The sequence below is a fragment of the Periplaneta americana genome, chromosome 8 (genome assembly GCF_040183065.1).
Source record: "Periplaneta americana isolate PAMFEO1 chromosome 8, P.americana_PAMFEO1_priV1, whole genome shotgun sequence".
NCBI lineage: Eukaryota > Metazoa > Arthropoda > Insecta > Blattodea > Blattidae > Periplaneta > Periplaneta americana.
The window spans coordinates 135,734,693-135,748,682 of NC_091124.1; the positions used below are offsets into that span (position 1 = coordinate 135,734,693).

Genomic DNA, 13,990 nt, shown 5'->3' on the forward strand with positions numbered 1-13,990 from the left:
TAAAGTACTTTCAAGAATGCACAGCAGTACTGTACGCAATAATACAGCACATTAAGATTGTCCACATTCTTACGGAAATCACACTATTTTAATGAACTTTTATTGCCTTTCCGGAGAAGCAAAATAATGCAGCACTTTGAGTTGTTGTCTAATGCCTAAGCTCGTCTAAAACAATAACAAGTTATGGTTGGACCTATGATGTTCTTTCTCGCTATCAGCATTTCATTCACATTCCATATTTAATCATTCGATAGTGTTTTGAATATGCTATAGCAATGGATATCATACAACTATATTATTATATTGCGTGTTGACATCTGGATGTTTCGTTCTGTTATGCAATGGCATCTTCATCAGCATGAGTAATTATTGTGCTGTGTATGGATGAAATAAAATAAATAATTCTTATTTATATTATTATAAAGGACAAGAGGCTCTAACAAAAGATATATTTGTTTCCCAACCGATAAAATGCTGGATGCGAAATGGAAACACTTTTGCAAAAGGACAAAATTAAGAAATTGAGTAGATCCTTTCACAAATTATTGATCATTATAATTATTACTTACTTAATTACAAATGGCTTTTAAGGGATTCGGAGATTCATTGCCGCCCTCACATAAGTCCCTATCCTGTGCAAGATTAATCCAGTCTCTACCATCATATCCCATCTACCTCAAATCCATTTTTATTTTATCTTCTCATCTACGTCTTGGTCTCACCAAAGGTCTTTTTCCCTCCGATCTTCCAATTAACACTCTATATGCATTTCTGAATTTGCTCATATGTTTTACATGCCCCGTCCATCTCAAACGTCTGGATTTAATATTCCTAATTATGTCAGGTGAGGAATACAATGCGTGCAGTTCTACATTGTGCAGCTTCCTTCATTCTCCTGTAACTTCATCCCTCTTAGCCCCAAATATTTTCCTAAGCACCTTATTCTCGAACACCCTTAACCTCTGTTCCTCTCTCAAAGTGAAAGTCCAAGTTTCACAACCATACAGAACAACCGGTAATATAAATGTTTTATAAATTCTAACTTTCATCTTTTTTGTGAGCAAAGTGGATGACAAAAGCTTCTCAACCGAATAATAACAGGCTTCCCCTATTTATTCTGCATTTAATTTCCTCCTGAGTGGCATTTATATTTGTTTTATCATAATTACAGAGAATTAAAGATGGTTGTTGTTGTTATTATTATTATTATTATTATTATTATTATTATTATTATTTAATTGCTTACTTTATGATGCTTTATCAACTGCTACAGTTATCTAGCATCTGAATGAGATATGGTGATAACGCCAGCGAAACGAGTCCAGAGTCCAGCAACGAAAGTTACTCATCATTTGCTCTCAGTGGATCGAAGGGAAAAACCTCAACCAGGTAAAGGCTGGTTCACAATAAACCGGAAAGAGAAACGAGAACGAGAACAGAAATAATGTTAAAATTTATTTAAATGTGAGCATTCACATTTACAGAAAACATATGATACAGCTAGGACTTAGACCAGCAGCTACAAAATAGTAAACTTAGCCCTTCTTCCTCACTATTTGTCAGGACAAATGAAATTGTCTTTGACACAATCGTGCAGTTAACACAGATGTCTTCACTCACTCCAGTTTGAGATCCTGAGTTACCAAAACTACAAGAAGATACGCATTTTTTCTGTATTTGTAAGAGCACTAATTCTCTTCTCTCTTCCAGCTTACCAAGAAAATGGTCTGTCATCCACTGAAAATTGAGAGATTTCTTAGTCTTTCTGGGCAGTCTCTCTACACACTTTACGAGAACTCTTTGGTCTTGCTACCACATACATGAATTATGTCATTTTACTGATTGGAGTCACCTCCAAAGCTAACTAAGAAGAGTGAGAGATATCTCTCAAGTGAGAAAGTGATTACTAATGTTCAGTCACACCAAAGCAGAGAGAATTCTCGTTCAAATGGTATGCAGTGGCATTCACTCAGCAGGATTTGTAAACAATTGTGGCGAGAGTTTACTCAGTGGGTTCAGTCACGCCAAACTGAGTATTCTCTCGAAATTCATGAGAGAAAAGTCTTTGCTATTTTCCAGTCACGTCACCTAATGTCTTCACACTTAGTGACCAGGAGAAACATAACTGGGAATCCATTCAACCTACTGGAGTGCAATTTGAAGACTATATTGCTTGTGAATACAGTGTTAATGTTTGTGAAATGTAAAATGTTGACTAGGTGCTGGATGCTTCACTCAATGACAATAACAATGACGAAGAAGAAGATGACCAACATATGTGTGTGGAAGAGGTACATGTAAAGAACATTAATTTCTTTGATATTCTACAAGGGTTGCAAAAAACAAGAGCATACTTTAAAAAATTTAATGTCAGCAATGAAATGTTTGTAATGTATCAGGGAGTGGAAAATGAACTGTACAGACCGAAGGGTTAGGAACATAAGAAACAAACATTCCTTTAGGATGGCTGAAAAAGTAAGAGAATCTGTAATTACAGTGATATAACAGGTATCGATGTTGCATTCTTTCCGATTTTCTTTGTATACTAACCTATAACTTTTCCTTCATTTTCACTTTCCTCAACTTTAGTTTTTTTCAGTGATCCACGTAGAAGTGTAAAATAGGAGTTTTACTGTGAAGTGCTTTTTCTCTAAATAAGAATGACTTAACATGAATAATTCTGCTTCAATTATGATTCAGTGAACAATACGTCTTACATTCTCATCTTAAAAATATCTTGAAAGAATTGAAATTACTTTCAGTTATAGGTTTTGAATATTATGTGATATTTAAATAATCTATTCCATTAGTTTTTAGACTTATGGAATAAAATTTATGAATCATTATCTTATACAAATTCATGCTTTCTTCTGAAATAGTCCAAAATACAGAAGTGAAAGAAGAGAAAAATGAAATCTACAAGCCCACGATTCAGTACCTATTGGCGAAATACAACATAGAAAAAAATCACAGTTACCGGTCTCTTCTTCGGAGCGAAAGGCACCATTCCGAAAGCCTTTGTAAAGTGGAGGGAAAAATACAAGCTGACGAGAGATCTTCAAGATGCCATTGTCACCACCATAATAAAATTTTCTGTAGCGATATTTCGTCAGCATCTTTATGGTGTACATTCAATTTAAATTATATTTGGTTCTGTTTTTTTTTTTCTTATGTCTTAATCAATTTTGTCTGAAACCTGTTTATATAATTTTTCATTTTAAATTTTATTGTGAGCTATTGGGTCAGACCAATAAATTAAATTGTAATTTCACTTTAAGAGTTTACTTACCAACTGCGATATCAGAAAGAGGAATTTCCACAACATCAGATGTAGATACTTCAGAAGCAAAAGCATCATCACTTTTCTCCGGCCAAGCTTCACGCACTCTGATGTCACTATAACCAATGCTATCCTGGTGCTGGGTCCTCATGATTACTGGGTCGGAGGGTGTAATATAGAAACACACTTCTTTCTGTTTAGCACAAATTTAGAACGAATTTAATTCATTATCATTTATGCTTTCATGTTCAACACATACAGCAACTTTCTTTGTCAACTTCTTTAACATTTATATTTCGAATCAATTTTTGTCTTACATTGTAACTGTAATCCCTAAAATCTTATTCCACGTGAAAACATTAATACTCTAGCTGTACAATTTACATTTCAGCAAAATATACTAAACTTACAGAAATATATGTAAAATATTCTCAGTTACTCACTTTGAGCTGTCTTGAGGTGTTCCATATGGCCACAAGACCATGCTGTGTTGCTGTAGCAAAAAGTTCAGGAACTGACGAAGTCCCAATAGATGCTACTTCCTCACCCTGCTCTCCAAACAAAGTTGCTGGTGCTGTGGCATATGTTACTGACAGAGGAACATTTTGAGTATATTCGCCCTTCACAAAAGGGCATGATGGTGAGTGGCGTTCATGCTCAGACCTTTGAAAAGAAACATTTAACTTACTTAAGTATAACACAGTATTTAGATTTTAGAAATAAATTCGGAAGGGTTTTTATATTGTAAATAACAATAAACTTCATCTCAGATAAAATGCTGCAGTTTCTTTTTCTAAAATACAGAGTCTTTAAGATGAAGGAAAAATGGAAGAGGGAATAGCAGTGTCTACTAGACATCGATTTTGTATTTCCAGGTTTTCCAGGATAATTTCTTTCTTTTTTTCGGGTTATGCATAAAAATATACAGTAGTATTTATTTTAATTCACTTATAAATTCTGTACAGTAAATAAAATGTAAAGAAAAATAATTGTCACTCAATTCCACCTTCTATAATTCCTTTCCTTTGTGATCGCCATCATCATAATCACCACCACCAACACCATAATCCTCACAGGTTTTAATCCTTTGAAGAACTGTTATGGTCTACAAAGTTTTTTTTTTTTTCAACCATTTCTTAGGATATCCTAACAACGTTTCTCCTGTTGCATTACGATTCAAGATTGCTTCTGGTATTCTGTTGTTTGACATTCGATTTACATGTTGGAGCCAATTGGTTTGACACTAATGTATGTGATTCAGAACAGGTATCATTTGGAGCTCGTTCAAGATATTTACATTTCTTTTTCTGTTCCATTTCATATACCCTGCTGTGCAGTGCATGAACTCAATTTCTCTGACAGTAATCCGATTTTCGTCATGTCTCCAGGGTCCAAGCTTCACTGGCATAACACAGAACTGTTTCACCAAGGTTTTATAAAGGTGAAGTCATGTCTGGACTAATGATGTGTTTCTTAATACTGCTGATGGTACCCATAGATTTATTAAATTTAAGAGTTTGGTCTGGTATATCAGATTCTGCCATAAATGATATTTTATAACCAGGATAACTGAATTCATTATAAAATAAAATATTGGGAGGGGAGACCACATATATTCACAAAAAAAAACCAGAAAACAGAAAATACTAATTCTTCTTTTCTTAGTTTTTATCGAGTCCAACAACTTTTTTAACTGTTTTCTTGTTCTTGCAAGGCATCTGTTTCAGCTTCAGCATCAGTCAGGAAAATTAAATCATTGAAGAACTTCAAATAATTCAAAGTTTTTTTTTTTTTTATTATTGTTCCAGGCTTTTCCAAGTTTCCCAGGCTTGATAGTACATTTCAGAGCAATTTCAGGTATTCCAGGTCTGTAGACAAACTGAGCATGTAATTAGGGTAAGCTATTATCAGTAACTCAGTGCACTCCATGAAGAACATAAGCTTTTTAAATCTAAAACACGTTATTACAATCCTCATTATAAACTAAAGAAATGGGTTAACTCCAATGTAAAAACCGACTTCATTGAAATTCTACCCAGCTTAAAACTCTGAACAAACAGAACTCTATGCAGAAGATTGGGGTTTGATCCCCAGTGGAAAGCACTTTTTTATTGTAAAATTGTTCATTCCCTGTGATTCATCATTTCTGAGATTATTCCATTTTTTTTTTTTGTATGGGACACCATGAACACACAACAGTTTTTTTTTTTAGAAAAAAACTCTAGAACTAAGCTACACTGGTAACACATTTTCAAAGACAGGACTATCTCCTGAAATATCTGTATATATTAAAATGCGTTCTCCTCAATGCCTTAAAAAACTGGCCATATGCATTCCCTGTGACTGCCAATGAATATGACAACTAATTCTGAATGCCTGCGATGTCAAGCAGTAAGGTCATATTTAATTTCATACAGGCATATGGTACAGTTCATCTCCTAGGGATTGCAGGAAGTCATCCAAAGCCATGAAAGATGAACTTCCTATTAAAAATGTAGTTTTTTAAAAGTTACTTTAAATTATTTCATTTCAATTACAGAAGAAGATTGCTTTATTTTGTACCACAGTTTTTTTTTAATAACACTTTTCTTCTTAGTTTCCTATGTCAGTACCTAAAATGTGTAACTAATTTTACACTTTAAAAAATCCGTACATACAACTGACTCTAACCTGGGAACAAGGTGCATGAGCTATAATAATGTTTTGTAGTTAACACCTTTTTATCATTATGATATGAACTATGCCACTCTACCATAAAATTTAAAGACATAATTCAAAAAAGAAGTCCATTTCCTGCATTACAACTGGCATAAATATTGAACGTTTAGAGCGTTCATAGGTGAGCTAAACATTATTACTAAATTAATATTATAATACACTGATATGCTTTAATAAAAGCAATAATAATAATTGTCACAATGCGGGTTCGAATTCAAGATGTAAAGATTACAGTACAGAGCCAAAGCTCTGGCTCTGAGCTACTCTGTAGTCTTGTGGATACTAGGCTAAATTTATCTACACCAGGAGGCATTTCGAACCTACTATAACTGGCAGTTTATTGATATTTTAAACACTATTCAGCAATCTTCGAGTAGCAGTAGCAGTAGCAGTAGCAGTAGCAGTAGCAGTAGTAATAATAATAATAATAATAATAATAATAATAATAATAATAATAATAATAATAATAATAATAATGATAATAATAATACAGAATGTTACAAAGGAATAATTTACTTCTTATTAGTATGTATATAGATTGAAGCTACAATACTGAATAAATTTGAAATATCAAACCATAATACAAATTATATGCTTCTATGAACCTGTTTGTGGTAGTCAAGTGTTTATTCATGTTTTGGGAAGGTAAGTATACACACTGGGTGCTTCATGACACCCTCTTTGCCACTTCATGTCCCTCATCCTATATTTATTGCCGTGCCATTAAAATTTACAACCCTAAACACAGCCGAAACAAAGTTACAACACTAAGATTTTTATTTCTTGCGTATAATGCAATTCTGTGATATTGAACTCAGTTTTAAACAACATTTGAGGGAGTTAAGATGCCATTAAGCCCTGAGAATGCTGCTAGAGCAATCACGCGCTTACTGAGCATGTGCAGTATGTTATAACTGGAACTTGAAAAATTGAAGTGGCCCAAATTTTGTTTCTGGAACTGTACAGAACCTCAATCAGAGGTATGTAAGTCCTTGTCCTCTTAATTCTCGCCAAGGCTTTCTTATCTATCCCCTTCCCCCCCCCCATTCTGTCAAAGCACACTTGCACTCACACTCACTCTCATGTGTGCACCTTAAATTGTAATAAAAAGCAATTTACGGCCGGCTTCACCAACCTTCGTTATCATTATAACATCTCGTTAAATAATATAATTTAATGACATGTTAGTGTTAATTTATTAGGACCTATTCGTCACGTTAAAACAGTAACGATGTGTTAAGAAGTCAACAACATGACAGACATAATTATTCGGTGATGAAGTTCTTCATTTAGAACTTCAACATATGAGTAACTACGAACTTATATGTTGTAATAACACTCGGAATAATCATTTTGAAGATAAGTGATAAAGAATTCAACGAAAACTACACATTAAGGAAATAAGTAGTAAGAATGATTCTAGAAGAAACTAAATACCGGTATACTGTATAGGTTAGAATACTTAATGCCTCTTCTCGCTTTAAGATAACGTTGCGGGAAGTTTTGAAATAGTAATTGATGATATGAACGGGTATCAAAAACTGTATTGTCTAGATATATGAATAAAGTATCAGACGTACTATCAACAATACAATAGTCATTATTTCTATAGGCCTAATAAGCTTATAGCTAAATTTTCTGTTGTCATAGACAACATTGATTGTGTACATGTTCCAATCGTATATCCTGGCAGTAATATAGCCAAAAGATTCTGCAATAGAAGATCCTGTTTTTCATTCAATATTCAAACAATTTCATAGAGCTATTTAAGCTCTGCATAGAAAAATTGTGGCTAAACTAGAGCTGAGGTAGTTTCCTTCGTACTCTGCTTATACACCTTGCACATACAAATCTGTGATAGGTTACGTTTGATTAGTTTAGGTTTTTGCTATGCCTTGCATATATGATCAACTGCATTACCACAAAAAAAAATCACTTATAAATTCAACGATTTTCACTTCTGAAATCAGCAGAACTACCTCAGTGCTAGTTTATTGAAATTGTAATAGGTTAGAATACGACAGATAGGAATCACCCACTTAATGCCTCTCCAACAGATTCTTCTCGGTTTAAGATAATGTTACAGTCTACACAGATCACATAACATTCCAAAGGAGGATGCCTTTTAAATGAAAAGGGTGCAAAGACCACCGAAAGTCATCACATTCTTTTTTAGGGAAGACTGTATGTGTTTGTGTGAAACAAGAGCAGAATTACATTTTATTACACGAAACACTTTTTATAAAAAAAAAAAAAAATCAGTATCTATCCAAAGTCCCTACCATATACATATTACATTTTTACAAATATCTAGTGTGGTCACCTGTCCATGTTAGCTTTTACATTACACATGCGAGTGACGCAAGCAAGCACACAAATGTACTTTACATACATAGTACTATGATGAAGTGAAAAGATATAAATATAAACTGAATTATGCATACAAAAGATAAAATAATATGAGACATATACCAAACCCATTCAGTGAAGGTATGTATGTATTACTGAGTTGGTCTTAATTTTCTGAGGAGTGATTGGTCCTTACAGGTTATATAATTAAGGATATACTGTATAATTAAAATTAAACCACAAGACTATAATTGTGACATCTTTAAGATACATACCACGGTTCATCAGTGGGTTCCCAACAAACCAAGCAGACATTACATGTAAAACACATTGCACGATCATCTCCTGTAGAATTTGGCTGATGATAAAACCCTGCTTGTGCCATTTGGTCTGGAAGTGCCCATCTGTAACAGTTTAATGAAAAACCATTTCACAAAGAAATCAGTTTTTCAGTTATAAGTTACAACATAAATAATTTTTGACAGGTACAATATAACTAGTCAGAGTCTGTCCCTCATATAACATGACATGTGAGGAGTGTGAATAAAATAATACAATATGTGGAAAAAAATAATCATACTTGTAGTTCATATGTGGCCATTTGATAAACGTATCCCTACGAGCAGCTTCACTGAACATAAGAGCCCTGTCAGCTGGTACTCCCTCGCTGGAATAGGTTGGAAGCAGGCAGTTAAGACGTTCGTTTATGGCTGATGCAATGGATAATGCTGGTATATGGCGATTTTGACGTTTCAATTCCTGAACCATGCCTGCACAGACCAGCTTCAAAGCACAATGAGGAAGCTCCAAGCATATGGAATTCCACTGTAAATATCACAATATAGTACTTCAGTCACACTATTTATATGTAAACTGCAATGCAATTAAAATTACTGCAATTAAATATACCAATATTATCAAAAAAATATGTATTATAACATAATTAGTGGATGTTCAGAAATAGTATCCGCAAAAATGATATTAGTAATCATAAAGAATAATGCAAACAAACACCAAAGTAAACTTAGATTGAAAGGTAATTTTATTTGCTTAAGAAGTTGTGTTATTTATGAAAGAAGTTTCATATTAACACATAGATAAATTCCATTTCACAATAACTAACAAACAAGTCTCAATGGTACTTGATTGGCTGGTTGGTCTTTAACATCAAGTTCTTGGGAATTAAGTCAATGACCCTTCTTGTCTGAAATGATATACATTTTCAATTTGTGCCGCTCAAGTTATACTAACTCCCAGTTTCTGAATCAACAGAAGATGTAGTAGTTTCAAGAGTAAGAAGAGATTTCGAGTTAAAGATAGCAAGTTCAGCACTGACAGAGAGAGGAAAAACAGAACAGAGTAAGATTTCTCACGAAAAATGTGTCTTCTACCAATAAATTGGCAGCAACCTCTCTGAAATAGTATAGAAAAAAACTTATTACAGCAGGCTTATGAGTTATGAACCTTTTTGTGGACTAGTAATCACATCTTGTGTTAGTGTTCTTTTAACTGATTTTACAACACTTTATGAACTATAATGGTTATCTAGCATTTGAGTGAAATGAAGGTGATAATGCCAGCAAAATGAGTCCAGAGTCTAGAACCAAAAGTTACCTAGCATTTGCTCTTTACGGGTTGAGGAAAAATAGGTAAATTATCCCAACCAGGATTTGAACCCAGAGCTGCTCATTTCACAGTCAGATTCAAACCATTACAAAATAGCAGTAGCAGTGGACTGCTATTACCGTTAAACTTACTGTACATTAGATCCAAAACTTTTGTACTATCCATACTTCAAATACAGGCCGCCTAAGGCTGACAATCTTAACATGCTGAGCAAACTGTGAATTTTGTGTCATTATTAGACATCGGATTTTTAGGCACTAAAAATTGCAGTTTTAGGCGCCTAAAATAAGCTCAAAATTTGTAAAATTAGGCTCTATTTTAATGAAAATAGGCATTTTAGGCACATCAAGGTATCATACTTATTTCTTTCACTGAAATTTTTAGTTATACACTAAAATACGCACAAAAAAGTATGTTTAAACATTAAAAAAGAATACTATATTATATTTATAAACAGAGCTGCACAAATTTAATATATTGAAACTAATGAAATAATGATTATTGATATCAAGATTGCTCATTTTAAGTTATTGAAATTCAGTTCCATGCTCAGACTTTATTATAATTATCTGCACAGTACACCACCAGAATTTTTTCTAAATTCTCCACAGTTAACCTTTGCCTTTTGTCACTGAGAATCATTTTGAAAGCAGAAAAACTTCTTTCAACCGAAACTGATGTGAGAGGCGCAAATTTTAAATTAGGTACAATAGAAACATCAATACTTACTGGAACATTTATACTTTCCCCCGATATCACTCTTGATACTTTTTCCAACAATGAAAACCCTACATTCTTATTTAATACGTTGTCCCACTTATTTTTTCACTTTTTTCCCAGTTTCGCCCAAAGCAGAATGTATGTTCACTTGAGCTTCCTTTACTATTGCTATTTGGCTACAAAGAGATTGTTTTTCACGTTCTAATTGTTCAATGCTTGTAGGTATGAAAGAAAAGTTTGATGTTATGTAGACAATATCGTTTTTCACTCGTGAGTCATTCAGACAATCTTTCACTGCTTTCACACACGCTGCACTATCAGTTTCAGGTAATTTATCAATAACTGTGACCATTTCTTTAAAATACTTAGAATAATACACCACTGACTGAATCCAGGTTCCCCATCGTGTAACAACCGGCTGAAGTGGGAGTGGGATATCTGGAAAGTTCTCTCTGAATATTGAAATCCTGGATGGGGCTTTACAAAAACATTTTTTTGTGTTAGAAATAAACGAATTGACAAGAGGAAATTCATTCCAGATTGTTTCAGAAACCCTGTGAAGGCCATGTGCTAGACAGGTTACATGCGTGGGGTTAGGATAAAATGTTTTAAGAAGTGGAGCTGCAGCAACCATGTATGAGGCAGCATCAGTACAAAACAACAGAATTTTAGAATCATCTATATTACCTGAGTATAAAGACTGTAGGCCTTTATTTACAAAATAAGCAATGGCTTGGCTATTCACTTTCGAAAGTTCCTTAACACATACGAGGTGTGGAATCGAAGGTCCATCTGGACTAAGTTTTCCTACTACCATATTTGCTATATACCTATTCATAGGATCTGAGGTTTATACAGGGGCGTATTTTGCGGGCTACCGGGGCTACCGGCGGTAGCCCAAGGAAATTACAAAAGAAAAAGTTTATAATATAACATAATGTAATAATTTTGTATGATTAGTTTTACCATAGTAATTAAAATTAAAGTAATTGTTAGATATATTTTGTGTAATAATAGGGTCAGCAGTAGCCCAAACCCTTTAACCAGTATACGCCACTGGGTTTCATCCACAGAGACCCATATGTAAGAATCACCTATATCCTCCCGAATGGAAGCTAAAATTTCATTGTATATTCTGTCTAAGTAATTTTTTCTTAGGGTCGACTCAGATGGGATTTTTTTTTTTTGCAGTATTTTTGTAAAAACTGTCTTAAAACCGGATTTTCAATTGCATTCCAGCATAGAAATTGCTGGTTAAATCAGCATAGAAATTGCTGCTGAGATTGGATGAAGTAGGCTGTGTTAGTAAAGTTTGTTGCAGTTGATTTTTCTGCTGAGCTTTAGCCTTATGAGCCACTCCTTGCACATGCTGCTTTAGGTGGCACTTCTTTTCTTGCGAAATCTAAAAATGTAAAGTAAACTGAATTAAAATAAAATCCTAATTGTTGTATTCCCGTATTTCTATCACAAAGTTAGTGGGTTCGAACAATCAAAATTTTAATGACCTGCAAATACTTTAACTATCGGAATTTAAAAGGTTAAAGTGTAGTGGTCTTAAAAAGAATTATACCTCAGGATAGCTCAGTCAATGTATAAATATTATAGGCCTACTCATTAAAATTAATAGAATTTATATATTTCAACTATTGTTACATACCTGTTTGCTACAAATCTTGCAGAATATTATTTTTCCATCATAAGTGAATTCTGAATATTCTGTTAGCCATTGCCGGATCAATGTAGATTTTGCACTTATATTTTTCGGCATTATCGCATTAAACTTCACAGGAAAACGTCCTACCGCTCAAAACTTCTCAACACAAATAAGGTGAGGGAAAGAGCAACTGTTAACGAGCATTCAAATGAACCGTTGTTATTGAGATTCAATTGGACAAAAATACAAAGTTCCACTTATTGTTGCATTTCCTGGTAGTGTTAACACTAGGAGGGCCATTCTTTTAAATATTTTGTAACGGTTTACCCTACTAATTCACAGTTTTACGACTTTTCATAAATATTTCAAAAACACTCTTTCTCCAAAAATTGTGATTTTATGATACTCTGAAGGGCAGTACAGCTAATCGGTTTCAGACCGAAAACAGTCATTTTTATAGTATAGTATATCTCTGAATCGGTAGCAGCACATGTTGTGATTGTTGCCTGCTTCAAAACTAAGGTTGGTTCTTTGTCGGCATTTATGCCTCCAAACATGTTAAATTCGGTGAAATCTGTTGCGAGTGTCGTGAGATTCAAAACATTTTGTTTCCTTTATCAATGGTTTCATGGCCGGTGTGAAGCAAACTTTCCACTTTTTAAATGCCTTAAATTTCGCAGTGAATGCAAGTATAAATTATAAAAAGTAAGAGTAAAATGCGAAACTTTACAGTGAGTTAGGCATTTTTAGGCGAATATTAACAAATTAGGCTCTAATAACCGTTTTAGGGCATTTTAGGGCACTATAAAACTCTTTGAATACCTTTCAATATCCATGAAACACAAATATTAATAATTATTTTTACTTTTCTCCTAAAGAAACAAAATAGGCATTTGCCCTAGAATCCGATGTCTGGTCATTATGTAGCAACAGAATCTCGCCTAATGACATGTCACTTCTGGTTTAATGTTTCAGAGATTGAAAACACATACAGCACATCGACGAGTTCTTACACATACATGGATCTGTTGTTGTTGTTCTCTAATGTCAGGCATTTGACAATGAAGTCATTTGGTCTCTTGCACTCCAATATTTTTCAAAGATAGTGTCATGGTCACCCATGGAACACCAGATAATATATTATACCTAAATTACCAAATCAACATGGATGTAGATTCTGGAGTGATTATGAATCAACTCTTTGCCATCAGAGGTCTCTATAATCATTATGAAGTGACATCTGTTTCTAAGAATTGAGAACAGAGTAATGACAAGGATGAACATAGAATTTTGCCTTTATTCATCTCTATTCATGTACAAAGGATGTTTTTCACATGCAACGTATTTGCTGGTACTATATGAAACAAACATCTTTACTTCTTTATCCAATGAAAGTCATACTTGTCCACACCTGTGGAGTAACGATTAGTGTGTCTGGTCGCAAAACCAGGTGCCTCAGGTTCGATTCCTGGTCACGGCAAGTTACCTGGTTGAGGTTTTTTCAGGGTTTTTCCTCAACCCAATATAAGCAAATGCTGGATAACTATTGGTGCTGGACTCCAGACTCATTTCACTGGCATTATCACCATCTCATTCAGACGTTAAATACCCTAAGATGTTGATAAAGCGTCGTAAAATAACCT

General features: G+C 33.9%; 1 protein-coding gene across 5 annotated transcripts in view; it reads right to left on the minus strand.

The window, feature by feature from the left end:
• Bruce (BIR repeat containing ubiquitin-conjugating enzyme) overlaps window positions 1-13,990 on the minus strand; it is a 571,194-nt gene that overhangs the window by 513,329 nt on the left and 43,875 nt on the right. For all 5 annotated transcript variants that reach the window (XM_069833681.1, XM_069833684.1, XM_069833683.1 and 2 more), the window contains exons 4-7: window positions 8,928-9,172; window positions 8,623-8,751; window positions 3,724-3,943; window positions 3,290-3,473 (exon numbers count right to left, since the gene is read on the minus strand). In XM_069833681.1, the coding sequence (XP_069689782.1) occupies window positions 3,290-3,473; window positions 3,724-3,943; window positions 8,623-8,751; window positions 8,928-9,172 (778 nt within the window). The remainder of the gene's footprint in view (window positions 1-3,289; window positions 3,474-3,723; window positions 3,944-8,622; window positions 8,752-8,927; window positions 9,173-13,990) is intronic.